Raw genomic sequence first — 27,093 nt, forward strand, 5'->3', positions numbered from 1 at the left:
AAAGTATAAACAAAATTTACCGGCCATTTTCTGTGGTGTGAAAAAGCATAAGTCAACTGTCAATAGCTGGTTATTGTCACGATCAATTGTTAAAGAGAGTCATTGACTGTTATTTCTTTCTTGGCATTATTTTGCCTAAAGAAACCCATGCAACCCACTAAAAACGGGTCTGAAATCACTTTTGGGTCTCGACACACCAGTTCAGAAACACAAGTCTAATCAAATATTCTTTTAAAATGGATTTTAAACTTTCGTACGTTTTTTTAAATTAAAAAATAAAGACAATCAATTAATAATTTATTTTAAAAAATACATCCACAACATAATTAAAGGAATAGAATATAAAAAGTGTATGCATCATCTTGAAGCATTCTTATGTCAAATCAGGGGGGTTTAAACAACGTCGTGAATTTTTTCACATGCATACAAGATAAAAAATTTTCAAATTAATTATACAGGCGTTGCTGCAATCAGCTGTTTCTTAACACGATATAACACTACTATATATTTACCAATAGCCCTTTCATGGTGTTTTGTACTACATACAAAATATTGAAATACAAAGTTTTCTGTCAAGTTTAAACTTGAGTAAACATTCAAAAAAAAGGAGAGAAGACATAGGTGGATATGTACTTGCAAGGAGCACAGGGGCAGTAGCCCAAATTGAAGTTAAATAATTGCAATATACTAAAAAACATTGAGCCAAAAAAAAAAAACCAAGCAACTGTGCACAGTAAAAGAAGACAAAATAATGAACACTTTTTAGAGTGAACCTCTACTGGGACTTAGAATAATTTGCACATATGCACATTTCCTTCATGTATATATGTAGATTATTTAAAACTAATGGAATAAGGCTAGTGTAATACAATTGTTGAAAAGTATAAACAAATTCTAAATCCAATCAGGTCAAAGTAGATAATCATGTTCGGTGGTCAGCACAGAGCCAAGGTGCAGTACAGTGCTCTGTTGCTTTTCATCACCTCCTGAATCCTCTTCGGCATCTCCCACGGCTGCGGGTGAGTTACTTGGCGAGATCTCCCTGTGCTCGCCGTCACCAGACTGTTGTTGCTGCCGAACAATAAAGTCGGAAAGGAAGAGGGCGTGGATTTGAGTGAGGAAAGCTTCTCCTTCCTCTTCGCCTTCTGGGAGCGGCTCCAGGTACTTGGCAAGCGACGACAGCATCTGAATATTGGGCAGAAAATGATAGAGGAGGAAAATTGTACACTAGCTTCTTAATAGCAATGTTAAGATCATGGAAGCGTGTGCTGTTACCTTTTCTAGACAGGTGAGGTGTGAGTCCCTCCGGAAAAATCGGTCCATGCGCACACTCCTAGGAGAACATTTGAAAAACGATTTAGAAGTGTGCATATAAGTGGATTTTTTTGGTGGGCGGGGGTTTTTTGGATGTACCGTAAATTCCGGACTATAGAGCGCACCTGATTATAAGCCGCACCCACTACATTTTGGGAGGAAAGCCGATTTTGTACATACACAAGCCGCACCTGTATATTAGCCGCATGTGCCCACATTGAAAAAACGCATTACAAACACGAAATCAACCCATACCCGATACAGGCCTAAAAAAACAGCCGGCAAAATGAACGGAACTGATACCGGTACTTAAGATTTAAAGCAGACCTGCAGAGTCCGGGTGCCCGTTGAAAGTAATCCAAGGAAAAAAGTGTATATTTCCAAAGGTAAGGGTGGGAAAAATATATATCCACTATTGTCGGCCGCATCCTCAAACACGTCTCACCTTTACTCCACTTCCCGTCAGCCAGCGTTTGCCCCGCCCCTTCTTTCTCATTTGCTCGTACAAAACATATCAGAATAAATTTCTAAAATAAATACATAACAAAAATATACAGTTGCAAATACATATTATACATGGTTACACGTATTTACAAAGAAAGACGGTACACCGAGAGAGTTTTCAAAGCTTTAATAATAATATTATAACTTTCATCCCAAACCGTGCCTGTGAAGGGTAGCAAAACGCTACTAGCAACACGCTCGCAGCACAGTAAACAGCTCTGTTAAAAAAACATACCGTACTTATAGTAAGCACGGTAAACCGTCCTCATCTTCCTCCTTATAACTGACCTCATCACAGTCGTTTTCCTTCAGTATGGGAAAGAGACTTTGTCGTATAGGCGTCGTCCCACACTCCCTTATTCAAAAGCACGCTAGCATCACGCTCGCAAAGTAAGTCCTATATCAGACTGCTCGACTGCGTTTAGCTTGAAAGTTGCGTCATGTGCCTTTCTTTTTGCAATTTGCATGATGAGGATATGTCTACGCTAATCTAATTTGTGCACAAGCTAAGAAGTTGCAGTCTAAATCTTACCTTTTGTACTCGAGCGCCGCTGGCGGCCGTTAGAAAAATTACATAAATTGGCCGCATCACTGAATAAGCCGCAGGGTTGAAAGTTTGGGAAAAAAGTAGCGGCTTATAGTCCGGAATTTACGGTAATATGTATCTAAATTACATGGGTTGTGGTAGGTTTCAAGGCAGTTTATTTTGACATTTAGAATTCAAGTCGATTTTGTGAGATTAATTCAGCTCATAAAGCGCTACTTTAACTCATAAAGGGAAATATTGATGGTATTTCTTACCCGGGTGATTGAGAGTACTTGTGGATGATCCACATGGCTCGTCTTAAGGTCTGATCCCAGTTTGGAATCTCCTGTGATGGCAGGAAGTCAAATTTGTACGGAAGCTCTGGAGAAAAAAAAAAACACATGATGTACACTTTAAATAAAGATTATACTGTACATTGGTTTCCGCTGACAACTAGCTTATTCCTCTGCACTGAAACAAGCTTCATCTTCCGTGCAAAATGCCTGCGTCGTACTTTCATAAGCCAGAAATTTCAATCTTCTTCTAAGCTAAAAACTAGCTCGTTCTTCTACACGGGAAGCTAGTCTTTCTTTGCAACTCTTCTACAGCAAAAACAAATTACACCATCTACGATTAGAACGAATGTCCTAATTTTTATGTAAAAACATGAGCTTCTTCTATACTTTTTCAATAATTCAGCCTCAATGTCACACAAGCTGCTAATCAGGATAGACCCAGGGTGGGGCTTTTACAGGTGCGGGCAGCAATGAGTCAAAGAATTTGGCAAAATGGCCAGAGGAAAAAGAAGGAATACATAAGATACATTAATATCTTGAAAAATAAAATACAAATATTTGCAAATTGAGAAAATGCAGTAAATACATAATATTTACATACTTATGTAAATGTGATTTCTTAGTTTTCTATTTTTAATAAATTCAAAAAAAGTTAAAAAAAACTTTTTTACATTGTCATAATGGAGTATTTTGTGTAGAATTTTGAGATCAGAGATTAAATTATTACAATTTGGAATGACGCTGTAACATAACAAAATGTGGAAAAAGTGAAGCGCTGTGAATACTTTCCGGATGCACTGTATGTTTTAAGAAAAGTACTATATATATATATATATATATAAATATATACACACATAAATATATATATAATATTTATATATTTTTTTTTATCAAGGATGGGCCACAAAAGGTCAGTGGGACTGGACAAGAGTAGCACCAAAACAAGTTTTTTTTTTTGGGTGGTATTTTTTTCTTTTTGTTTAGTACGCCATATTAGAAATGTGTCCCGTAGGCTGCAAACTCTTGGAATAGACTCATTCACTCCCACTAACAACTTCAAAACTCAAACAATAAGAGTACTTTTGTTTAGCAATCAAGATAACGGTTAAACTTAAAAAAAAGTTCCCCTAAAATTATAATTATCTTCCATATTTATTAATGTACAGTGGTTCCTCTTCTTACAAGCTTAATTCGCTCCAGGATTGTGCTCGTAGCTCGAATTCCTCGTGTAACAAGCACATTTTCCCAATAAAAAATAATTAAACATGAATTGGTTCGCCCCTGTCCTCCTAAAACCTTACAAGTGAACAGCTGTAAAACACATATTCCTGATCACTCGAGACTCATTCAAACAGTAATTTAACAATAAAAATACAGTTATAGGATAATTAAGATTATATCAATAGGATAAAATACGAGTTTACTATGGGCGCTGTTGTGTTTGAGGCTTATTATAGCCTCAAAAGGTGGATTTTCAATCAATAATAAGGGAAGCAATTGGCGGAGGTTGACAGGTATGAGATGGAGAGGCTGTTGATGATATGTAAGCACTTACTGTACACTTAAAGTTAATGTAACTTTAAATGAACATACACACAAAAGATTTGTACAGCACTTTCAATTTTGTTTGTTTTTCCTGTAGTAGTTTGTATGCGCAAACTGGACAAGCTTATGCTGGTGGTACGCAGTCACAAGTGGTAAGAAGTCTCTCGTGATACCTTCTTTGAATGCTCGAGAACTTGGTTTTCCTTGGAGTTGCTCATATAAAGAGGTGCCACTGTACTTGTTTAAACATTGTAGTACAGTGCATTTTATTTTTCATAAAACACTTTTTTCCCAACGTACTTTGCAGTGCTTGTGTCTCTTGGCTCTCCTTCACCAGCAAGCAGGTTGTCTGAGAATGCGGGGAAAGATTCGCAGGGTCATACGGGCTCACTATCATACCGATGAAAGGAGCACCGCCGCGGGAAAAGTAACTCTACGAAAGAAAATGAATAATAACACAAGGATTCTAGGAAGTGTTTTTTTTTTTTGTATATCACCTGGAATTGGTCCTGCGTGTTGATGTCTCTCATGGACGGGTTGGGTTGGAAGGACGGATGGGAGTGGTACCAACCTACCACACTCAAACCCAGAGAGGAGAGAACTTCACAGGCCTGGGTCTGAGATAGAGGGTCCATCTCGCACTGGAGGCCGGTACTCACACTGTTGCACGGCTCTGCTACGCAGATCTACACAAGCACATGCAGAAGTCCGTGAAGATGCCATGTTGTGTGTGGTCACATTAAAAGATGAGGTCCCACCTTCAACACCTTGTCTTCCTCGTTGAAGGTTCCCCCTAGCAGACCAATCACTTCGCCTCGAGACACGTGAGCATGCTGACCAGAAATATAAATAACAGTAAAATAGCTTAATAATAATAATTTAATTTGCTTTGATTGAATTCATTCTTTATACAGTATTACCGTAAATTCCGGACTATAGAGCGCACCTGATTATAAGCCGCACCTACCACATTTTAAGAGGAAAACCGATTTTGTACATACACAAGCCGCACCTGTATATAAGCCGCATGCGCCCACATTTTAACATGTAACACAAACAAAATATTAACCCAAACCCGACTTCAAGTCCCGCGATTGAAACTAAATGTCCTTCATTAAAGTCCACAGTCCAAAAATCACAGCCGGCAAAATGAACAGAAAATGATACCGGTACTTAAGGTTTGATGCAGACCTGCAGAGTCCAGGTCCCGTTGAAAGTAATCCAAGGGAAAAAGTGTATATTTCCAAAAGTAAGGGTGGGAAAAATATATAAGATGAACACATTTACCCACGCAACTCCTTTTTCTTTAACCAACTTTTTACCCCCTCTTCTTTCCTTGTCTGTCCCTCACCTTTAGCGGTCCCCACTTAAACTTGGCACCCCGCGTTTGTTCCACCCCTCATTTTTCGTTCACTCGTGCAAAACATATCAGAATAATTGTCTAAAATAAATACAAATAAATACATTACAAAAATAAACAGCTGCAAATACATATTATACATGGGTTACACATTTTTACAAAGAAAGACGGTACACCGAGAGACTTTTCAAAGCTTTAATAATAATAATATAGCTTTGACAGGGCAGTTAATGGTGGCAACACTCGAGCGCCGCTAGCAGCCGTTAGAAAAATTATATCAATTGGCCGCATCACTGAATAATCCGCAGGGTTGAAAGTTAGGGAAAAAAGGGAGCGGCTTATAGTCCGGAATTTACGGTAGTTTCCTCTACTCATTTGTATTCATACCAAATATGTAGTTTGTGTCAATATGCACTTACCAAGTCCATGATAAGCAGTGTCTCAGCACACACAATGACTCTGAAAGGTTCCTGAAGAATTAAAATATTTGAAAATTGCACCCAAAAAGAAATTACATAGTAAGAAGAGCATAATAAAATTGTATATTATTATAATAAGCCCGTATAAAGAGCATGTACTAACCTGTGCATCCTCTCCAAAGCATCGACAAGGAATCAGCTGGAAGGGATCAAAAGACCTGAAAGAAGTTGCAAGTATTGTTATAGTGTTAAGAATTGGAAGTGTGTGCACGTGTGTGTGCATGATGAACATGTCACTCACTCTCTGTGTCTTTTACAGGCTTTGGGACGATTTCTACGCATAGCCAGCTCCTCAGCAGTAAGATGCTGACGACAACAAGGATGAATATGTTTACAAGTGGATAGAATGAAGTATGTACATCATTTAATGTGGTTGTGTGAGCACACACCTCGTAGGTTTGTCCTTCCAAGTCTTTGGCGTCACACCAGTTTCCCCAAGTGTCTCTCACCCGTCGCTTTCTCGTACGCTAACAACAATAGAAGAGATGGGAAATTTCTGACTGTCTTTTGGATTTTTGTCATTGGTTTGTTCAAAGTTTTCTCTTGAGAATTTTAAATGTATTTCAATGTAGTCACAGACACTGCGCAATATCAAACGAGAGAGAGAAAAATATCAAAGGAGAAAAAATAATCTCTTAAAAAATTTTTTTTTTTTGGTGCTACACGGATAATTGTAAAAATTATAAACTTTTTCTTTCTTTTATGATCTATTTCAATTATTTTTTAAATTAAAAATCTTTACTTAAGATGAGCAAAATCATCTGGCGTTTTGATTTTTGTTTTAAGAATATATTTAGTACAATAGTAAAATATTTTTCCAAATGTGTAAAACTTTCTGCTATCTGAATGTGCAATAAATATGTAAAAATTATACTAAATGAAAAATACAAATATACCTAAAAATAACAAATTATCATCCAAATCACCTGTAACAATAATTTTATGTAATTTTATACATTGATTCATGTAAAACGTGAACATCTTTTTATGGTGCATATTTAACCCTGTAATCCTGTAAAATCGAAAACAAAATTCATGCTGCGCAATGCTGACATGATGAAGGATCACAGATCAATCACTTTCCAGAGAAGAAAAAGGGTAAAAAGAAAATAATATTCACGATAGTCTTGTTAATTAGCCACCACCTGCAAAAAATTATTTAAATATAAGTTTAGAAAAAAAAACATGGTTCATTAAAAAGAATAATTTGGTAAGTGTTAAAAATGTTTAAAGTCGTGTCGCATGGCTGACAACCTAACCAAAGACTACAAATATGGACGACTTACCATACTTTGCAGCCTTTGAGCCAGTTGGTAATCCTCCCCAACATCTTTGCCGTCTTTATGCTTTGTGCGGTCAACCACCCGGGTTCTGTTATATACTGCTTGTTCTAAGAAATGAATAGATCTATTTACAAACAATAGATAAAAAACAGCAAGAGTGAGAGTCAGTGAATTAATTCAATTGGTTCCCACCACAGTTGAAGTTGATAGCGCCGATGAGCTCTAGGTATGTGTGTATTCTCCCAATGCAGTTGACGTCGCCGCAGTTCTTCAAGCCGGGCCTCACAGAAGTCTTGTTAAGGTACTTGGGTTTGCTCTTCAGCCTGCGACATCATCGCAATTGAGTTAGAACTGTGATGTGATCCTGCAATAGTTATCATATTGTTTGACTTAACCACTGGTCCAGGATGTAGTTGCGGATTTTCAGGTATCTCTCAGGCGTCTTTGAAGGCCGCCCCTCGAAGAACTCAGGGATGGCTTGCTTTTCATCCCCACTGATGCTCACCATGTCCAACTTAACTTCCTGGTCTGGTACTTTTAGCTCCTCCTCCTCCTCATCTTGATCATCTCCCCGTCCGTCAGCTTCTGCAACTTCCTCATCCTCCTCCTCTCCCTGCTCAGAGCCTGTTGACTCTTCAATTTCAGCCTCCTGTTCCTTTGCAGGCTCCTCGAAAACATCAAGCGAGGACTCGGGCGGAGGTCCTGGCTGACGCTCGGCCTTGTACTCGCCGCCAAGGTCGTCTGTGATGTCCACTTCCTCATCCTCGTCTTCATCCAGTCTCTCCATGCGCACTGCATTGGCAAGACTCGGCTGAACAGACAACGGTGTGCCTGTAGAAAGACCTGGCACGTTCTGTGCTAGGCTGCCCTGTAGGGGTAGAAAGGCCAAATCTCTGTGTGTTTTGTTTCAGTTTAAGGAGACAAATCGCAAATATACAGTAGGTATGTCACAGATAAAGAAGACTCACATTTTGTTTCAAGTACTGTCGGGCGTAGCTCTTGACCTGAATGACACTGCGGCTGCCCACCAACTTGGCAATTTTTGTCCACCTTCTCCCAAACTGAGCCTACGCAGTGTGCCATAATTTCACTTTAAAATGTGTAGAGGGTAATGACTATGATAATCATGCTTCATTTTGTAAAACACACCAGTCCCTCTTCGAATAACTTTTTCTCCTGCTTTGACCATCGGGCGGAGGAAGATGAGGTCTTTGCTTGAGACCTAAACAGAGACAGTGCGTTAAACAAGAAGTGCAACGGTATTGACTGTATTTATGTCACTTTTTTCCACGAGGGAGGGTTGAATCGAAGCAGCAAGTCTATCTTTTGTTGCCTACTACTTTTTCTGTTTTTGAATGATCTTACTTCTTCACTTTACGCGTGCTGTCAGCATTGCTGATCCAAATATGGTTGGGAATCGCCTGGCCTTTCAGGTAAAATCTAGAAGAAGTCAAGGTTCCCAAAAGTTGAACAAGAGCTCTCTCATAATGAAGGTTGTGTTCATGGGCATGCGGGAACAAAAGGATACTGCTCCTCTAGTAGCATTTTGTGGATGGCTTCTCGGTTTTCGTTGCTGATGGAGGTGTCCATCTCCCAGGGCTGAATGGCAATACAAATAAATTATCAACATGAGAAGTTTCTGAATGCATTGAACAACAGCTCAGTTGGTATTTACCAGGATTCCCACGTTGCTCTTCCATGCAGACTGCTCCTGAACTAGTTCATCTCGATAACTGCAAAGAAAAAGAAGGAAAAAAGTACAATAAGCTATGTGTAAGTTCATAATTAGTCTAAAAAAAATAACTTTTGTGGAGACTGGAACGGCAGACACGCCAGGCAAAAAGTGACGCTATGTTAGAAGAAAAAGACACCGTTCAGGTTAATTTCGTCCCACGTGTTGTAATTCACTGTTTTTGCTGAGTAAACAAAACAAAAATGTGACAATCGAGTATATGGCAGAACCGCTTACACTACATCAACATAATTAAGCCCAGTTTTAGCTTTGCACATCTGACAGAAAATACACAATAAAAACACCGGAAATTTAAATTTGAGGAAAATTGTTTAAAATCTAGACCGTAATAAGTCACAACTATTAGAAATAAACACCAAATTACCCGATATTAGCGTCAAACTCGTCTCCCTCGATGTCAACATCCACTTCTTCCTCCATCTTGAAGGATGAAGTTAAACAACAACCAGGAGAACCGGAAGTGACAGTGACACCCTGTGGCTGGAGGCATTCAGTTTGCCTTGAAATTGATAAATGTTTTAAGTTTTCTGAGAATTTTTACTGACTGTAATCTGAAAATAAACAATTCTGACCACACCAACAATTATTTTAAAACTCAATTAGCTAATCATTACGTGAGAGCGACATCACGTGGCTACACAGGGTTGGGTAGGGTTACTTTAAATGGATTACTTTCAATTACTTTTGGATTACTCCAATACCAAACATGCTAATAAAAGACAAAATAAACTAAATATGAATAAAATTATGACTCACAACACATGGTAAGCTTTATCTCCTGGCTTTGTTCTCCCGCAAAACTAACATAAAATGCGACAGAAACAAAATGAAAATAAATCCAAACAGCTTGCCAAAATCCTTTTTGCCGTTCCATGTATTCCGTTACTCCCCAACCCTGCACACAATTTAGTAATTTTTTTCATATTAAGTTTGTCTTTTACTAGCATATTTGGTATTGGAATAATCCAAAATTAATTGAGAGTAATCCAGTTAAAGTAACCCTACCCAACCCTGTCAGGCTACAAGACCATATGATTTCAAAACTAAAACCCTTAAGGGATTTGATCTTTTCAAACTTTCTTAAAGAATTAGTGTCACCGTTAAAAGGCTTGTAAAAATATAAAAAAACATATACAGTGAATATAAGTTAAACACAAATATATCCCATGTCAGGTTTTTGTGTTTTTAATCTTTCTTAAAAATTATTGTTTTGCCTTCTGGACGATGGAAGTAAAAGAGTACCAAAATGCAAAAAACGAAAAAGTAAGTCCTGGGGAATACGTACCTGACAACCTGTACGTTTTTGCCGAACAAAATATTATGCATTTTAAGACTTGTACGACGTACAAGATAATCTGTACGGAAAAACGCAAATTTGTCAAATATGGGTACCATACACAGACTATCACGAAACGGCAAATCAATCAAGTCAAAGGAGTTCGAGTTGTGTAGTGAAAGGAAGTCCATCTCTTTTTAGAGAAACGCCTTTTTCAGCTCAACTCATTAAAGAGACAGCTCTCAAACGGCTCACTTGCTTTGATGCATGTATTACAAATTATTATGTTGTATAAAGAAGTTAAGAAAAAAAGGAAGTATAAATGGAGAAAATGAAAATAGAAAGGTTTGTGGTTATCCCTTTAATCAGTTTATTACCAACAATAATTTAATGCAGAAAATGAATTCATAATTTGAATAAGAAAATGTATTAAAGGAAGTATAAAAGGAGAAAATGAAAAAAGACAGGTTTGTGGTTATCCCTTTAATCAGTATATTACCAACAATAATGTAATGCAGAAAATGAATTCATTTTCTGAATAAGAAAATGTATTATTTTACTTAATTATATTTGCATGTATTTTCCCTTCTACAGTGAACGTCCAAGCTACTTCTTTTTTGAACTTTTTATAATAAACCTCATTCATGTCGAGCAACTCAGTATCTCACAACAAAATGTTAATTAACAATATGTATGATACAACGAAACACATGTACAATAAAACATGTTAAACTACATAAATAAACATGTTTAAAAAAAAAATATGGTGTAAGATTAGTTTGTATTTAGTAAGGGAAAATATGACAGTTTGTAAGGGCATGGAGCCTTGGAGGTTGACAGGTATGATTAATGATACAAACAGAACCTTAAAATCACATCGTAAGCTGACAGGGAGCCTATGCTTGTTAGCTAAAATCGGAGCAATGTGAACTTTTTTTGTCTTAGGTAAAAGCCGAACCGCAGCATTTTGTACCAGCTGCAGGCTCTTGATTATTAAGCATTACCATTTAACGGTAGTAGAGACAAGCTCCTTTTCAAAGAGCCTGATTGTTTTACTCGGCTCTCTCTCACATAGATTGCTTTGAAACATTATGTACAGTACCTGTACTTCCTTTCACCTAGATCACGGTACGAAAACCCAAAATGTTGGAAGGGCCGAAACGGACAACCCCAAAAAAATAAATGTCCACCTCACAAAAAAATAATTCCTTATATAAACCTCTAAAGATTTTATATATATATATTTATATATCATCTCAGACTGGGAGGTCGCTGGTTCGCGCCTCGGCCGAGTCATACCTAAGACTTATAACATTGGTAAAAAATGGCGGCGCCCTCTGTTGGCTGCGGCTGCATCGGCTCGCTACAACGGGTCAGGTGTATCGACATTTCGTTCTAACAAAGAATGACAATACAAAGGAAATTATTATTATTATTATTATTATTATTATCTCATTAGCTGCACCGCTTATCCTCAGGAGGGTCGCGGGGGTGCTGGAGCCCATCCCAGCAATAATCGGGCAGTGGGCAGGGGACACGCTGAACTGGTTGCCAGCCAATTGCAGGGTACACAGGGACAGACAACTCACTCGCTCATTCACACCTAGGGACAATTTGGACAGGCAGCATAATTTTATTTTAATTCTAAAGCATTGGAAAACATTTAGAATGTTTGTGGCCTAATTGTTCTCTGACAGAAGTCATCACAAAGGAACAATAACAACTACCTCCAACCTTTCCTTTTTCAAAACGTCTGAAAAAGCCCCTGGGAGCTACTAGGACGGCGCTAGAGGGCGAAATGTGACCACAACCTAGATGAAATGTCCTGGTCTAACAGAATTTAAAAAAACAGGAAACATTTAATTGCCAACCTCTTCTTTCACATGTGAAGCACTGCTGTGCCCCCTGAAAAAAAGAAGCAAAGACCAAGTGAAAGACAAAATAAAAGGTTTTATTTAGGAATTCACAGTTTCTGGCGACACTACAGCTTCGTAGTAACACACTTCTGCTCAAAAACAACAAAATACTGTGCAGCTTATCAGAGGAATCTCAGAGAACGTTAAGGAAAATGAAAGAAAATAGGATACTTTGAAAAGTAGAAAATAAAGGCATAAGGAGTCATTTAAAAAGTGCACACAAATGTCACTACGCAGCCTGTTTCACTGCGTTAAGTAGGTTCGAAGTAGTCTCCATTAACACACACACTGCAAGAGAATTTTAAATAATCTCATACAGACATTAAAAAAAAGTTGAAAAGACAACTAGTATAACACGAATAGAGTTCCATTCAATCATTTTTGCCTACTTTTCCCTTACAAACTCCATGCTAACTTTCAGTGAAAGACACATGCGCACAAAAAGGCAGACAGATCATTTCATTGAGAAAATGCTCAAATCCTTTTTCACATTTGGAAAAATTGTGCAAAAAGAGGTGGGAGGGGTATTAATGGTTCCCGCTATGTCATGATAAACACTCAGAGCCCATCAGTAAACACTTTTTGATTGTATGCAAACAAACCCTTGACATCAAAGAGCATTAGGAGCAGGATGCTTTCTACCAAACAGAATGCAGCTGCAGCAGCAGATTAAAGATTGGGTGTTTTGTCAGGTCAAGTGACTGGTAGCATAAACAGAATGAACAAGAAATCCGCTGTGTGTCAGTACCGTTGGGTGCCTCTGCATGTGCAAGTGTTATTTACCTTTTCGCATGGTTGTTTTTACTACGGAGACTGGCCAGCCAGTATGTTAATAAATAAATAACCATTTTTCATACCACCGTGTAAGCTGCCAAGTTGGCTCGGTTACAGATAGGACAAACATGTATCCGAAAATGTGAAAAAGTGTATTGTATATTGTCAAAAACAAATGTAGTCTTCTGGTTATAGATTGGTGCGTCTGTAAATGATGGCGTAAACTGCTGCTGCTTCAACATTTAAAGTCGAAAAAAAAAATCTTAAATGTTAGTGTTTTTCTTCATCAGGCTGCTGAGGGAATGAGCTGACAGGAGCTGGAAGGAAATCAGTAATGGAAAAACGAAGCATCGCGAAGCACTTGCAATAGGTTCTAGATGATGATCTCTGTTTTATTATAAAACCTATGGCTCTGGATATGTTTTCAATTTTTACTGAATTTTACAATCAGTGGAATCCGAAAATATCACAAGTGCTTCATGATGCTTTACTGACAATCACAAAAAAAGCAGTGATCAAAAAATGTGGTCCCAGGAGTCATAATGGCAAGCCGTGAAATAAGTGGAAAATAAAGAAAATATTGTTTTGTAACTCTCTCACTATGATACATGCTTTGAATACTTTAGGGATGTTCGCTTCAACGGACGTGTCCTCACGGATATACTTTGGTGTTTTCAACACCTATTAAAACGGATCATAAAGGCACGTAACCATCACAGGGTCCTTTTGAGGGGGCAAATGTGGTTCCTTTGGATGAAGCATTTCAGACCTTTCCACTGACCGCCGTCACCCTGATGGTCCCCATGCTGAGCTCCTTGGTGCGCTTCATTAGCTGCCGGAGTCCAGGCAGTGAGGCCACACGGTCTTCTACCAGTTCCACCTGCCGTGATTTCCGCCGTTTGGCAGAGCGCCGCTCCTGCCTGAGCTGGGCGGGCGGCTGGGGGGGCAACACCAGGGGCAGCTGGGGGCAGGAGAAGATGGGCGAGAGGCGCCCGGCGAAAGACTCGGAGTGGGTGGTGGAGTCAGCGCTACTAGTCTCTGATGGGGACTCCTTTGTGGAGTAAGGGGATAAATGTGGGGTTTCCATGGGTGGAGGAGCAGGTACAGGGGGTGGTGGCAGTGCAAGCGGAAGAGTGCGTAGCGGAAGGGGAACGCTAGGGTTGTAGCCGTTGCATTTGATGTTGCCGTTGGTGAGCGGATGGGCTGGGGGAACCGAAGGCTTCAGAGTTTCCACTTTGTCCAAAGGTTTCATTTTGCATCGCTTTTTCTGGAAGAAAATGAGAAGATACTTAACAAGATATACATTGTCACAATGAAAATTTGTGAGCATATTAAAAGGACTAGCTTAATGCTAACACACTACATAAAACGCCACGGACCCATTTATCCATCCATCCATCCATTATCTGCACCGCTTATCCTCAGTAGGGTCGCGGGGGGTGCTGGAGCCCATCCCAGCTATCTTTGGGCAGTGGGCAGGGGACACCCTGAACTGGTTGCCAGCCAGTGGCAGGGCACACAGGGACAGGAAATTCGCTCGCTCAGTCACACCTAGGGACAATTTGGACCGGCCAATTAACCTGACATGCATGTTTTTGGAATGTGGGAGCAAATCGGAGTGCCCGGAGGAAACCCACGCAAGCACGGGGAGAACATGCAAACCAGACCCATTTATTGAGATATTACAGGGATACGGTCTAATATTTGAACGCTACATGGTGTATTGTGTTGTGCAACTGAAAACGAGTGCTAAAAGGCACAGGAAGAATATGATCTACCAAGAGACTCAAAAGAGAGCAACTCGCACCATTCCTTTTCTCATTTTCTTCCTCAACCTAGCACAAAGATTTTGGTTTTTGGGTGTACTTGTAGGATGGCAGAAAATTGTATCAGCTTCCTGTAGTTAAGCCCCCAGTTATGTAAAATAAATACACATTTCTCAACCTACAAGTGTTTTTAAAATGCATGTTTGTGTGGTAGTTCATGTGTTTTTGCACATTATTCAAATAAATATAGTTTTTCTTAATGAAGTATTTTTACCACTAAGAGGCACTAAATAATACACAATGTCTCTTAAAAATTCTCAATATGTCACAATATAAAACAGGCACTTGAGAACATGTTTTTGGAGAAAATCATTTTACACAGAAAAATAAAATATAAAAATAGATTGCCGTACAATAAGTATCTTGATGCAAAGAATAATACTTTCAAGGTGGAAAAAATATTTAACAATATTTGTTTTTGTTTGGCCTCAATATTAATAGACTATAAAGTTAATTTTCTTTTTTAATTGGGGGTGACAGTCAAATTTGTACTGATGAAAAGTGTATATGTATATATATATATATATATATATATATATATATATATATATACACACACGCTTCAGAATTGCAATTATTTCAAGAATTAAATATCACCTTTAAAACAAAATGTTTGGTATATATATTTTTTCTTAATCAAGATAGTGTTTATAAATTAGCTTATTTCTGAATATTAGGTATTATCCAGACTGGGAGTTTTTACTTTGCTAATTTCTCCAAACTATTTCTTTTTTCGAGTCATTTGCAAATCAATCTAATGAAGACAAATGGCAGGTTATATATTTCATTTAAGTTATTTGCATAAGTTCTCAATTTGGCAAAGATATTCTTTTAAAACATGTTTTAAATAAAAAAAAAGCTGCCAGTAGTAATGGAAAAATGAATCAGCATGAAGCACCTGCATTATTTCTAGATGGTGTTCTTTGTTTTATTATAAAGCCTTTAAATTGTCCTTTCATTTTTCCAAATGTGCTCTCATTTTAAATTGTTCCGACATGAAAAAGAGAAAAACAGCAATGACGAATACTGTACCTTTTTCTCCGGAGTAAATCTTAGAGGCTCTACAATGTACAAATCATCTGGACCTACTGAGAGAATAAAAAAGGTTAGATTAATAACACAAAAATGACACTATACAGTAAACTTATCAAGTATGCGTCACTTAAGGTTTCCTATTAGAGCCTAGCTGGCAAATGTCTCTACGAACCAGCAACGCTTCACACACTATTCTTATGCTACTTAATCTTGCATGTGCACACAAGCTGCCACTGACAGCTTTCAGCCAAAAGAGCAAACATTCATAAGGCAGGAGAATTAACAGCAGGTTGAGTCAGATGAATCCTATCGGAGCCGATTTAAAGTTTGTTTACCTTCCGTGGAGGGCAAGTGGAAGGACTTTGAACGCACGAGCGGACACATTAGCCTGCGTTTGAGGCTCATATCGTCGTAGGAGGAGAAGCATCTTTTGGGGCTGGGGTAGTGTTTGGCTTCGATTGCCGCCACATCGGCAGGCACAGCGTCTGGCTTAGGGCCAGCGCAGGAGCTGCGGCAGCATTGCAGGCACACCAGCAGGCCGAGCGACACGCACAAAACAAGTGATGCCACCAGATAGTTCTGACGGTCGGATATCTGCAGGAAGAAGGAGAAAGTTAAACCAGTTTGTTGCTGCGTCTGCAGGAAGAGGGAGAAAGTTAAACCAGTTTGTTGCTGCGTCAAGACGTGCCGCTTTTAAGAGAAGGAACAACAGTTAACATTATTTTAGTTTTGTAACAAAATAGAGCTATTCCAATTCAATTCCCTGTACCTTAGAACAAAATACCATTTCAATTAAATATGGTATTAAAATGAATTAAAGATAGTAGTTTGTTTGGACCGTAATATTCAAAAAAAGAAATATGCAAAAATATGTTTTATTGTTATTTCCTAAAGTAAAAATGAATTGCTGGTGCCAAAACGAAATGACTCAGTATTGTTGTCTTTGCCAATTTCAGTTTGGCATTTTTTTTTTAAACTTAGCGGGCTCGATATACCGTTTGAAGAATAGAATAGAATATACCTTTATTGTCATTGTTACGAAATGGGTTAACATATTGTGACAACAAAATTGCGCATGACACTCCAGTATCACACATTCACAGTGATGTGGACAGTTTGTTTCTTTTGAGGGATAACACTCTGAAGTTTTGTCCCAAACTGAAATAATCACTCTAAGTGCCACTAACATTGAGTAATTTAAGTTGGAACACACAGAAATAGAGGGTTTTCATTCTTGCCTGAATCAAAAAAAGCTTGCGATTGGCCAAGAGCGGCATCAATCTAAAGGTCAGGGGCCAAAGGAAGTATTGAATATAATCTGGTGACTATTTTTAAGTGGAGTAATGAAGCCAAGCAGACTGATACAATGAAGCACGTCAAACATTGCAGAAATGCTTCTCAGTGGATTGTTTTTTTTTAATCTGTCAGCATTATCGTGTGCTTTGGAGTATGTATTTTACACGGTCGAATTCACTAGACTTTCAGAAATGTAACCACACCTTATTTGTGGGGAATAGCATCATGAACTGAGTCCCAGGAGACGTCACAGGTGAGCAGCTTTAAGGATTTGAGTATTTGGGAATAAAATGCTTTGCATTTAAAAACAATAAATTTTGGGTTTTGTTTGTGTGTATGTGAAATAAGGTTTGCTTATGTAAAAAAAATATTTCTTAGGTAAACAAAAAGTAGCAATTATGTAAAAAAAAAAAAAAAATTTTCTGGGGGAAAAGTTTTGGTTTGAAATATAATTTTTGAAGCACTTGTTTCCAAGCAGTATGCTCTCTTAACAGTTGCACAAAACCAATTTCATTAAAAAAATTAAAAGAGAGGGGGAGTAAAATTGTACCTCCTTCTGAAGTTTCATGACTGTATCAGTAAGATTAAGCATCAGTTTTGTGACATCCTCCAGCTGACTCTGCAGAACAAGGATGGAGTCCTGCTGCTTCTGGTCCTGAGTCATCAAGCAGAGCCCCAACAGGTCAATTCATGCCAACCTCAAAATGAAAACATAGCCATGTGTCAACGTTCACCTGCTCCTCAGCCATGCGCGAAGTGTTCTGCAGCTTGATGATGGTCTTGTTGAATGCCCTCTGCATCTCCTCCATCTGTTTGCGGTACCTTAAACAGCAGAAAATAAATAAAAACAAGACTCGACAAAAAAACAAAACAAACAAAAACGATATTAAACTATACCTTTGGCTCAACTCTTCCAGGTATCTTCCAGACAAACTCATGTTCATCTCAAGGGCTTTGATTCTGTTGTTGAGCCTCATGAAGACGCTCTCTTTCTGGCTGGACCCGTGTACCGTCCCTCCATTTTGCATCCCACCATTGCTTCCCGCCACTCCGACGTTATAGTCCCCGCCGTTCTGCAACTCGGCGTAGAAATCTGTGGCGGCCTGGTGCGTGTTTCCGTTTAACAGGTCGTCGATCGGCATCTCACCCGTCCTTTGGGTTTCTCCTCCCCGAGGGACCTCGTGCTCCTCTGGTGCAGGTTTAGGTTTCTGCAGATCAAGATCTGCAGAGGTTGTTAATGAGGGAACTGTCAGCTGCTCTGTGGCAGGCGGGACAAGGTGTTCGATGTGTGATGCCTTGCGAAGGTCCTGTTCCATAGGAGTGGGAAGGGCAGCATCAGGAGTGTCTGTTTCTGGCGTTGGAAGCTGTGGTGGGGAACTTGCTGCAAAGGTAGGTGACGTGGCACCTATTTGCTGCACGGTGGGGACGTTGAAGACCTGCAGGGGCGTTGTGGTGATGGGGTTCAGGGCGGGGTCTTTGATAGGAAGATGCTGCATATCCTGGTGGGTGGGGGTCAAAGAACTGTGGATGTCCGAAAAGCCGTTCAGGGGGAGGTTGGAGGTTCTACTAGGCTCTAATTGGATGTCAGGCAGTGGTGTGTGAGTGTCCAAAGGCAGCAAAAGGTGGGCATCATTCTGGGAGTGGGCCTCAATTTGGCTTGTGATTTTCTCTTCAGGGTGTGGAGTTTTTTGAGTAACAGAAAAGGCTTCCTGTGAAGGTGTGGGGACGATGATCCGTGAAGATATGAGGATGGGGTCCTTCACAACAGGGTGCCTCTCAGTGTAAAGTTTGCGTAGTCGCTCCTTGGCCAAAATGGCTGAGCACCAGCGTTGCAGCAGCTCAGGTAGTGTGGCCAAGCAAGACAGTGTGGAAGGGGACAAGAAAGGACAATACACCAAACTGTCCCTCGCTGCTGCCGCATCTTGCTCTGGCTCGCTTTTCTCTTCTTCCTCATCATCCAATAGGATGACTGTGGATTGCCGAGGCTCTTCCTCATCTTCCTCCTCCACAAGAGTGACGATCTGCTGGTCTGTTTGGGGTTCGAGGGCGGATGGTGACTTGGAAGGGACGCCAGCGTCCTCTGGAGTCGTCTGGCATTCTGGCTCAACAGTTCTCCCACTAGTAGAAAGAAAATCCAATTAAAAATAAATGTTTTATGAAGTCAAATTTATTGAGCAACATTAACAGTGGAAGTTGGGTTTTAATTAGCCCAGTGTGTGCAACTACTGTTGTAATTGTGGGTTTGGGAAAAGGCCATTTTGTTTTGCAATTTTTCATGATTAACTCAGGGATGTCAAACTCTTTGGCTCTGGGGTCGGATCCAGACTTCCTGTTTTCAGGCGGGCGGGATCAGTAAAAGAATGTAAACTTAACATTTTAGCTTACCAGAAATTTTACAGTAATATGGTTTTAAATTCAGCTTACTTTAGAAGCCTTCCCTACATATTATAATCATGGATGACAACAGTTGTTTTCTAAGCATAACACATTTATTAACAAAAAGAAAGAAGCATTTTGGATCAAATACATTACAGACACCTCCAGGACTAACATTCGACATACAGATTCCGGCAGATACGATCATTTTTTTCAGGACGTCGAAAAATATCCGGACATTGCTGTATGTTATATTTTGTATTGTGTGCACCTTTTTCCGAGTAGAGGACCGTACTGTAGTGCTTCTTCTCACCGTGTGGCGCTGTAAGAGGTCATCCAGCATCCACACTAACAAGAAATCCGGCTTCTACTTCCTGGTTCGTGTGTAATCATAACAACGTGTACTGTATCGTTCGCGCGCCAAGTACTTTGACGTTTTTATTGTTTAATATCTCGTGCATCCATTCAATATGGTTGGTGTAAAGTGTAAGGAAAAGGCGAGCCGTTTCTTTTGAAACAAAAGGCGAATAAGAAAGCTTGATGCATTTGAGAAAATGGTCGGACACCTTTTTTTCGGCCACTTTTTACCTTTTGAAGCGCAAGTAAAAAAGTAAGTAAAACCTCACGTTATCTATCCTTATCGACCATATTAGTTCATTAAATGTTTATTATTTTAGTACATAACAACAGAGGTTACTTATACAAGCCTTAAACCTACTTATATAAACCATAAACATACAAAATATAGCACTGAAGCAACTTAAGAACAAATTGAACTTACGAACGATCATCCGGAACCTAACTCGTTCGTAGTTCGGGGAGCGTCTGTAAATGGTTTATTTGACCACGCTATAAAAATTAAGTGGGAGCTACGAAATAAAATATAACTTTGCCTTGTTTTTACTGGTTTGAAATAAATACAAAATACAAGTTTTAGCAGTGATAGGCAATAAGATTAGTCTACATCAGATCAAACTTCTAGGCTGGCCCTACCAAAGCTGAGAGTATATCCTAGCAGAGGTAGCATTTGTTTGCATTTATTGAATAAATCAGAATTTTATAAAAATGACCTAGAGACTCGCTTCTTTTTTTGACATATGTACACAGAAATCTAGGGCAGGCCAGATTAAATGACGTATGTTTGACATGGCCTCGATCCATTTTTGTAAAGGACACCCTTTAGTAAATTGTAGCTTTATTTGAACAAGCTTTGAGTGTTGCTAACACACATTTGACTGGAATCTCATTTGCAGGGAGATTAAATTAACTATTAATTTAAAAAAAAAAAAACAAAGAAGCCGCATTTGGCCACACTGTTAGCATTCATCAAGTTAAATGTTAGTTGGCTGGCAAATTTTAATGTGGGCCACATGCCATACTTTGACGAAACCTATTTTATGGTGTGTCAAGGGCCTTACTCAGTAGAGCTGTGAGGAATTTCCAGTGGTGCAGGAGCAACAACATCCACCCTATTTTCCGTATTGTTCAAATCTTCTGTTGTGTTACCTGAAATTGGATAAACGGCACTTCAAGACATTTGTTTAAGTTACATCACCACATACATAAGTTACAGCTCATCCTGCACAGAACTTTAGGAAGGAGTGCATGGGACAGAAACGCTTTCCCTGACAGCTTGGCCCTCAAGCCCATGTTTGGGGAAGTCAGAGAATAGAACTAGTCTGATCCAGTTAAAACTAAGCTCGCCTCCACAAACACACATCCACACAAACTAAATAGCCAGGAGCAGAGACAGTACTGTTGCTCTTTTAGCTAATAATGTGTGTACGCAGCTGTCAAGTCTATATTAAAATAAAGTCTACACACCCCCTTTAAAATGTTTTTTTGGGTCAAAACAAAGACTAATGTGCCATAATTACTCCACCATTAGCGAACGGGGAAAAATGTATAATTTATACACAAACAGTTCTGTACAAAACGGGTTGTAACTATGCATTGCCTTTTAAATCATTACTCCATTACCATCAACCTAACAACACTTTCATTGCATCATTTCTTTAATCCATTCCATTCATTCAATAAAGCATCATGGAAAAAGAACAAACGCCATTACTCAACAGGCTGCTTGAATCCTGACTGGATGTTTACATATGCATAGTCACTTCAATAAGTAAGGGGCCAGTGACTAATCACCATGTGTAAGTGTTTTTTAAAATAAATAAATAAATACAATTAAAAACAAGGTGTACCTTCAATCCCTGCTTGGCCCTCAAGCTCTGATTGTCCACCAAGTACATTAGCAGCAATGTTGTTGACCATGTTTAAGATGGCATCTAAAAACACACATTATGGACATCAAACTTATTCATGTTCAGTGTATTTTCACAGTTTTCCACATTTATGACAATAAGGTTAAAAAAAATGTTTCTTAGTTTGATTTAAAATCATTTGAAAATTATAAAGGAATTTCATTTCTTTAAATCTACCTAGTCATTTAATAATTTTAATACATAGAGAATTAGAGTATAGATGCAGAAGTATATACAAAGTTCTTAACTGGACAAAGATTCTTTAGAAATTGTAGGAAAAGGACATAATGTCATCGCCAGAACGGTTGTTTTCCAACGAAAATGTGAGAGCCACATTTGATGCATTGCATATTGTACGAATTTTGAAACAAAAGCTTTACCCAAGAGATTTAGCCATATGAGGTACTGCTGCCCGTCAATGCCGCAGTCCGGCTCATCCACTAAGACCAGGATAATTTTATTCACCGAAAAACAAAGGCGACAAGATGATAAAGGTTCTGTATCCGATTCAGATCAGGAGAAGCCTCCTGGTAACCATGGAAAACAGTGGTTTCCATTTCATGTGGCAGGAGAAAACCCCAACCCCCAAAAAAACGGCCTAGAAAGGGATGGGCATCACCAGGCTGTGGTTGCCCAAGACACACCACAGATAGTGGTGCCCCAATGACCCTGGCAGTTAGGGGATCTGTGAAATTTGTTAACAAAATGACTTATATCAAGCAGGTAACTAAAAATTGACGAAGATCAACATGACTAGCTGATTGGGTGTGAACAACAGCTGATGTTTGCTCGCCTGGGGCTTTTCTTGTCTTTGCATTTTGCTATTTTGGAGCACTGAGGAAGCTTTCAGCCTTGATAGAGAAAGAAAACAGAATGATGTTCTAAATATTTACCACCGCTGGGCTATTTTACATTTGCCTGAATAATCCATTTTATTTTTTAGCAAGTCATTCACAAAATAGTGTGGCAAATGGTGAGTAATTCCTGAGAAAGAAATTCTGTGCTCATTTTGCTTTCAAGCCCACAAAACGTTTTTTGAGTACTACCAAATACATATTTTTTCCACAAATGCTTTGGTGTTTGTCTACGTACTTGTTGCAGAGCCAAGCAGGTTTTTAGAATCCTTATTTTCTGATGGCTGATACCCTGGCGGATAGTCTGAGAAGATAATCTCCAATTAACACATGCAAAAACATTAAGTATATTCCTATAAATTCTTACCATAATCTTCATCTAGGTACTCAAGCCTGTCAGAGGAATACTGGGAATCTGATATCTCCTCATATTCCTCCACCATACTGGTACCAAATACCCTATGCAAAACAAAAAGACAAATGCTCCATTATCTACCAAAAAGGTTAAGGTTCGTTGTTACAAAAAAAAAAAAAGATCTGATCTTTTCAGAGGTAAAGTAGCTGAATATGACATAAGTCCTGCAACAAGATTATAACCGTGTTGTATTCTGGGTAAATCTTGTCATAAACATGTCATCCCAATGCCAAACTCCAGCAGTGCAGGCAGATCAGTAATTATCGGTAATTACCAACAATCTTACCTGAAGAGACTGAGGGGACAAAAGTGCTCAGAGCCAAAATGCGAAAGCAGCTCAACCTGCAAAAGGACAGAAGAAAAAGGTCACGCCAGTTTTGCAAATATAACATTTACACCATCCACCAAAAAAAGGAAACAATGTGGCTTTAGAAATTGCAAAAACTTGCAGAATAATGTCATAGTTAGACAGGTGCATCGAAAAGTTTGGGTAAGGTAATCTGCAAATGAAACATGCACTTTTGCTTAATCCTGACATTCAATCAAAATGTTTTCTAATGAAAATTGTTTGGGCAGCATCCACCAAACCTTCAAAACACCAAACCACAACCAATGTTAAGCAGATACATTGTCATCAGTGATCAGTGCGGGTGTTAGTACAATTTGCATCAAGTGTTTACCCACCAGATAAAAGACACATATTACGATAGTTAGACAGTCCTTGAGAGAGAGACAGACAGACAATGCTAACCTTGATGTACTTGATGAACATCTGAGGCCAGAGCAACACAGCGTGACAGAATGCAGGAGAAATAGAACAGGAAAATGAGTTAAAAAAAGAAGAGTTGCAAGCAATTTCTATAAAGTTGACAACCACAGAGATCCACACACACAAAAAGTCTGTTGTTTTTCTTGATGTTTCCACGTGATACTAATAGAGAATTTCTAAAAGGCGTTTAAAAAAAAAGGAGGCCACCAGAAAACTTGAAAGGTGAAAAACATCAGTGCATAACAACATGTTCCATATTATTTATAATCATTACTGAAGACAAGCAACCCTAGAATTATAAAGTAATATAAAAACATTACACAATTTATTACTTTAAACCATAAAAAACCTCAGCAATTAACTAATTATAGCAAACTGATGGCCTGTTTTTTCTTTTAGTATATTTAGTCAGGGGATGTTACAACTCATAACCTCTGGCTGTGTTATGGACATTTTCTTTGCGTTCCTTTTTTTAGATAACCTAATGTTGAATGGAACATTTTCCAGAAAGATATAAAGCACATCTAACCTTTAGTTGACACTGTACAGGCAGAGACACTGTGACGGCCATTAATAAGAGTCATATTTCGCCTTTCACTCTTTCCAGGATAGAGTTAAGCTGCCAGGTTGAATTACCGATAAGTCATAAGAAAGTACCCTGAGCTTGCTGCCATGAGTGCCGCAGTATTAACTAAAACTGATAACTATGTAAAGTTTTTTTAAGAGAACCAAACTCCACTGTCCCTGAAGAATTTGTGTTTTTTCCCTGAGGGGTGGGCAGGACAAAAAGCAAATTACCTTAACATATTTAGCATAAAGCTGTTCATCCAGTGGAAAGCTCTGCACAATGCGCTGGTCATGGGCGTGGAACGTCCCCAGCTTCACCCACTTGTTGGTGGGGTATCTGCGAAGGAAAGCACAGCCGAATAAGACGCCTGGAAAATCTACCAATGCCAACACTGAAGCGTGAGCAGAACGCAGCCAAGGTCGAGAAATGGCTGTTGTCGCATACCATAACTTATGAAGGGAAATGAGTTCTGAAGGTCAACGCTGAAGATAAGCCAAAAAATGTGTGCTACAATGCTGTTTGTCGAACCAATATTGATTGGCTGCGCATGTGAACTTATGAAAGGGAACTCCATGTAACGTCTTTAAACATGACAAATAATTAGAAAACTTGAATTTAAAAGTTGGAGCCTAGTAATTTTTTTCTGCTCAGTAGTCGTTTCTAGATACGATTCACAACAACATTTGATTCCATATCATTGGTATTAATTTTGCAAATGGAATAGCCTTGTATAAAAGGTTGTTGTGTGCTTTTTTCTATTTGCCCTCAATCCATTTTTTTATATTTAGGAACAAGCAAGTTTATTTCTATTTATTATTTAAACTGTAAAAAGTTCGGTTATGGAAATATAGAAGAAAAAATAATCCTCTTTTCTTAGTGAAATGTTCATGTTTCGCGAACATGAATTTTGGTTAAAAAAAAAAAAAAAAGACAGAAAAAAAGAAAAAGACATTTCTGAAATGTGTTTTGTTAAGCGATGTTGCCACTAGGGATTCATGCGACCATTTTTCGGATTATTTATCACCTACCTGTCACTTAAAGATACAAGGAAATCTTTAGGCGTTGAAGAAAACAGTTCAAAATTAGCGATATCCAGTTGTTTTACTTGAATGGGCTCACAGAGCTCGATCACAAACCTACAGGGGTCGAAAAGTGATTAACAAACTCATATCCAGCCAACAAAACGTGAGGGAGTCATAGCGTGCTTATATCTGAAATTACCAGATTTTGTTGCTGCAGGGATTCAGCATGTAAAGATCCATATTCTCCATGAGAATAGCCGACGTGCTCTGGAGAATTAGAGATTTTGAAATTAAACCAGTTTTTTTTATAACAGAAGAAGTTTTAAATGTTTTCACTTTCCAAACCCTACATACCTTAGCCTCATTGTTTGCAGAAAGTATTTTAGCACCGCATTCTACTGAGGCATAGTTATTTTTGAAGTTTTTCTGGACCTTCTTTACTGGCAGGGCAATACCGCTAGTAGCTGTATGGAGATTTTGACCTATCCAGAGAGAGACCAAAAAATAAATAGTTAAGTTCCAAACAAAGGGTTTGAGAGGGTAATTACAACATGGCAATAATAAAAAAAATATATGAAACTGGTACCCTTTTGTACAAGTCAGTAACAAGCTCTAAGTTTCAAAAAGGTTGGTGACCACTGTGCCAGGCGAATGTTTAAGACTCTTACTTTTCTCCATCTCCACCTCCATGACTTGTTTCTTCCACTCATCAAAGGTTGGGATGTCATCTTTGCTGGGGACGGAGGGATCGGATTCTCTGACAGTACCAGTCTCACCTGCCTGGAACACAGATACAATGGACACATTTGTTTAAAATTTGAAATATTTTACCATGAACATATACAAACATCAATAAAATATAGGATTCATTAAAACAAAAAAAATAATAATCAAAATAAGACTTTACTGTCCTTAGAAGAAGCAATAAGACTGCCTTTATCATCCATGAGCGAAATACAATGGTAGGATGAGAGTCATGTGATGTGCTATGTCCCTTCTGAAACATTTATGAACCCCTAACCTCTTTAAATAGCTCAGCTGCACATCAACTTACTCAGATGTAACAATATGAGAATGAAGAATTTTTGAAAATTACAAGTTGAAGGGGGGTGAATGGCAACGGGGCCTTGCAATCTTTTGGCTAATGTGAGCCGTGGGGCATGGTAGGTAAAACAAGGGCCACCCACACACAGTTGAAGTCTATTGCCTTTTTGTTAAATAAAATAAAAAAATAAATAATAATAATCCCATAAATACACTTATCCCTCAACAATACAGGCCTTTAAAAAAAAAAAAGTTCTAATTTCACAAATTTAACTTTTTTAATACTGGAAAAAATAGTACTTTATTTGTGACACAAATATTTAAAAAATATAAAATTTTCATTGTAAAATAAAAAGTAATTTTGAATTTTTCGCTCAGAATTTTAAATGTGAACAACCTGCTGCTCGGGCAAGGAGGTATTGTTGTCCTGCTGCTTGTCCACGTGTCTCTTCTCCTGCTGTGCGTGGTCCTCCTCCTGTTGCTGTGCCTTTTGGCCTGAACTAGACTCAACCACTTCAGCTTCAGTACCGGAATTTTGGCTCTCATCATGCTGCTGGTCCTCTGTATCACCCTCTCTAGATCAGAAATGAAATGA

At 38.7% G+C, this 27,093-nt stretch overlaps 2 protein-coding genes across 2 annotated transcripts in view; both read right to left on the bottom strand.

Moving 5' to 3' along the window:
* Positions 1 to 284: 284 nt before the first annotated feature.
* On the bottom strand, positions 285 to 9,527 carry mysm1 (Myb-like, SWIRM and MPN domains 1). Its single transcript, XM_088349803.1, has 19 exons — positions 9,425 to 9,527; positions 8,983 to 9,040; positions 8,836 to 8,906; positions 8,673 to 8,747; positions 8,457 to 8,529; positions 8,276 to 8,374; positions 7,703 to 8,175; positions 7,500 to 7,630; positions 7,311 to 7,414; positions 6,414 to 6,491; positions 6,266 to 6,330; positions 6,128 to 6,182; positions 5,965 to 6,015; positions 4,944 to 5,018; positions 4,683 to 4,871; positions 4,486 to 4,618; positions 2,620 to 2,725; positions 1,276 to 1,333; positions 285 to 1,185 (listed from the first exon to the last, which is right to left on the bottom strand). Exons 1-19 carry the CDS (start codon positions 9,478 to 9,480, stop codon positions 910 to 912), a joined length of 2,226 nt encoding a protein of 741 aa, XP_088205929.1. The 5' UTR covers positions 9,481 to 9,527; the 3' UTR covers positions 285 to 909.
* A 2,739-nt stretch (positions 9,528 to 12,266) lies between these two features.
* The window catches only part of suco (SUN domain containing ossification factor), a 33,957-nt gene continuing 19,130 nt past the window's right edge, over positions 12,267 to 27,093 (bottom strand). The window contains exons 6-23 of the mRNA XM_088350239.1: positions 26,896 to 27,073; positions 26,123 to 26,234; positions 25,809 to 25,936; positions 25,654 to 25,721; positions 25,461 to 25,568; positions 24,663 to 24,768; positions 23,847 to 23,867; positions 23,382 to 23,437; positions 23,048 to 23,139; positions 22,919 to 22,984; positions 21,767 to 21,850; positions 20,978 to 21,065; positions 18,081 to 19,301; positions 17,918 to 18,005; positions 17,734 to 17,838; positions 16,223 to 16,481; positions 15,885 to 15,937; positions 12,267 to 14,293 (exon numbers count right to left, since the gene is read on the bottom strand). Of these exons, the coding sequence (XP_088206365.1) occupies positions 13,790 to 14,293; positions 15,885 to 15,937; positions 16,223 to 16,481; positions 17,734 to 17,838; positions 17,918 to 18,005; positions 18,081 to 19,301; positions 20,978 to 21,065; positions 21,767 to 21,850; positions 22,919 to 22,984; positions 23,048 to 23,139; positions 23,382 to 23,437; positions 23,847 to 23,867; positions 24,663 to 24,768; positions 25,461 to 25,568; positions 25,654 to 25,721; positions 25,809 to 25,936; positions 26,123 to 26,234; positions 26,896 to 27,073 (3,337 nt within the window). The 3' untranslated portion in view covers positions 12,267 to 13,789. The remainder of the gene's footprint in view (positions 14,294 to 15,884; positions 15,938 to 16,222; positions 16,482 to 17,733; positions 17,839 to 17,917; positions 18,006 to 18,080; positions 19,302 to 20,977; positions 21,066 to 21,766; positions 21,851 to 22,918; positions 22,985 to 23,047; positions 23,140 to 23,381; positions 23,438 to 23,846; positions 23,868 to 24,662; positions 24,769 to 25,460; positions 25,569 to 25,653; positions 25,722 to 25,808; positions 25,937 to 26,122; positions 26,235 to 26,895; positions 27,074 to 27,093) is intronic.

Source organism: Urocampus carinirostris, chromosome 12 (genome assembly GCF_059441175.1).
Source record: "Urocampus carinirostris isolate Australia breed hairy pipefish chromosome 12, RoL_Ucar_1.0, whole genome shotgun sequence".
Classification (NCBI taxonomy): Eukaryota; Metazoa; Chordata; class Actinopteri; order Syngnathiformes; family Syngnathidae; genus Urocampus; species Urocampus carinirostris.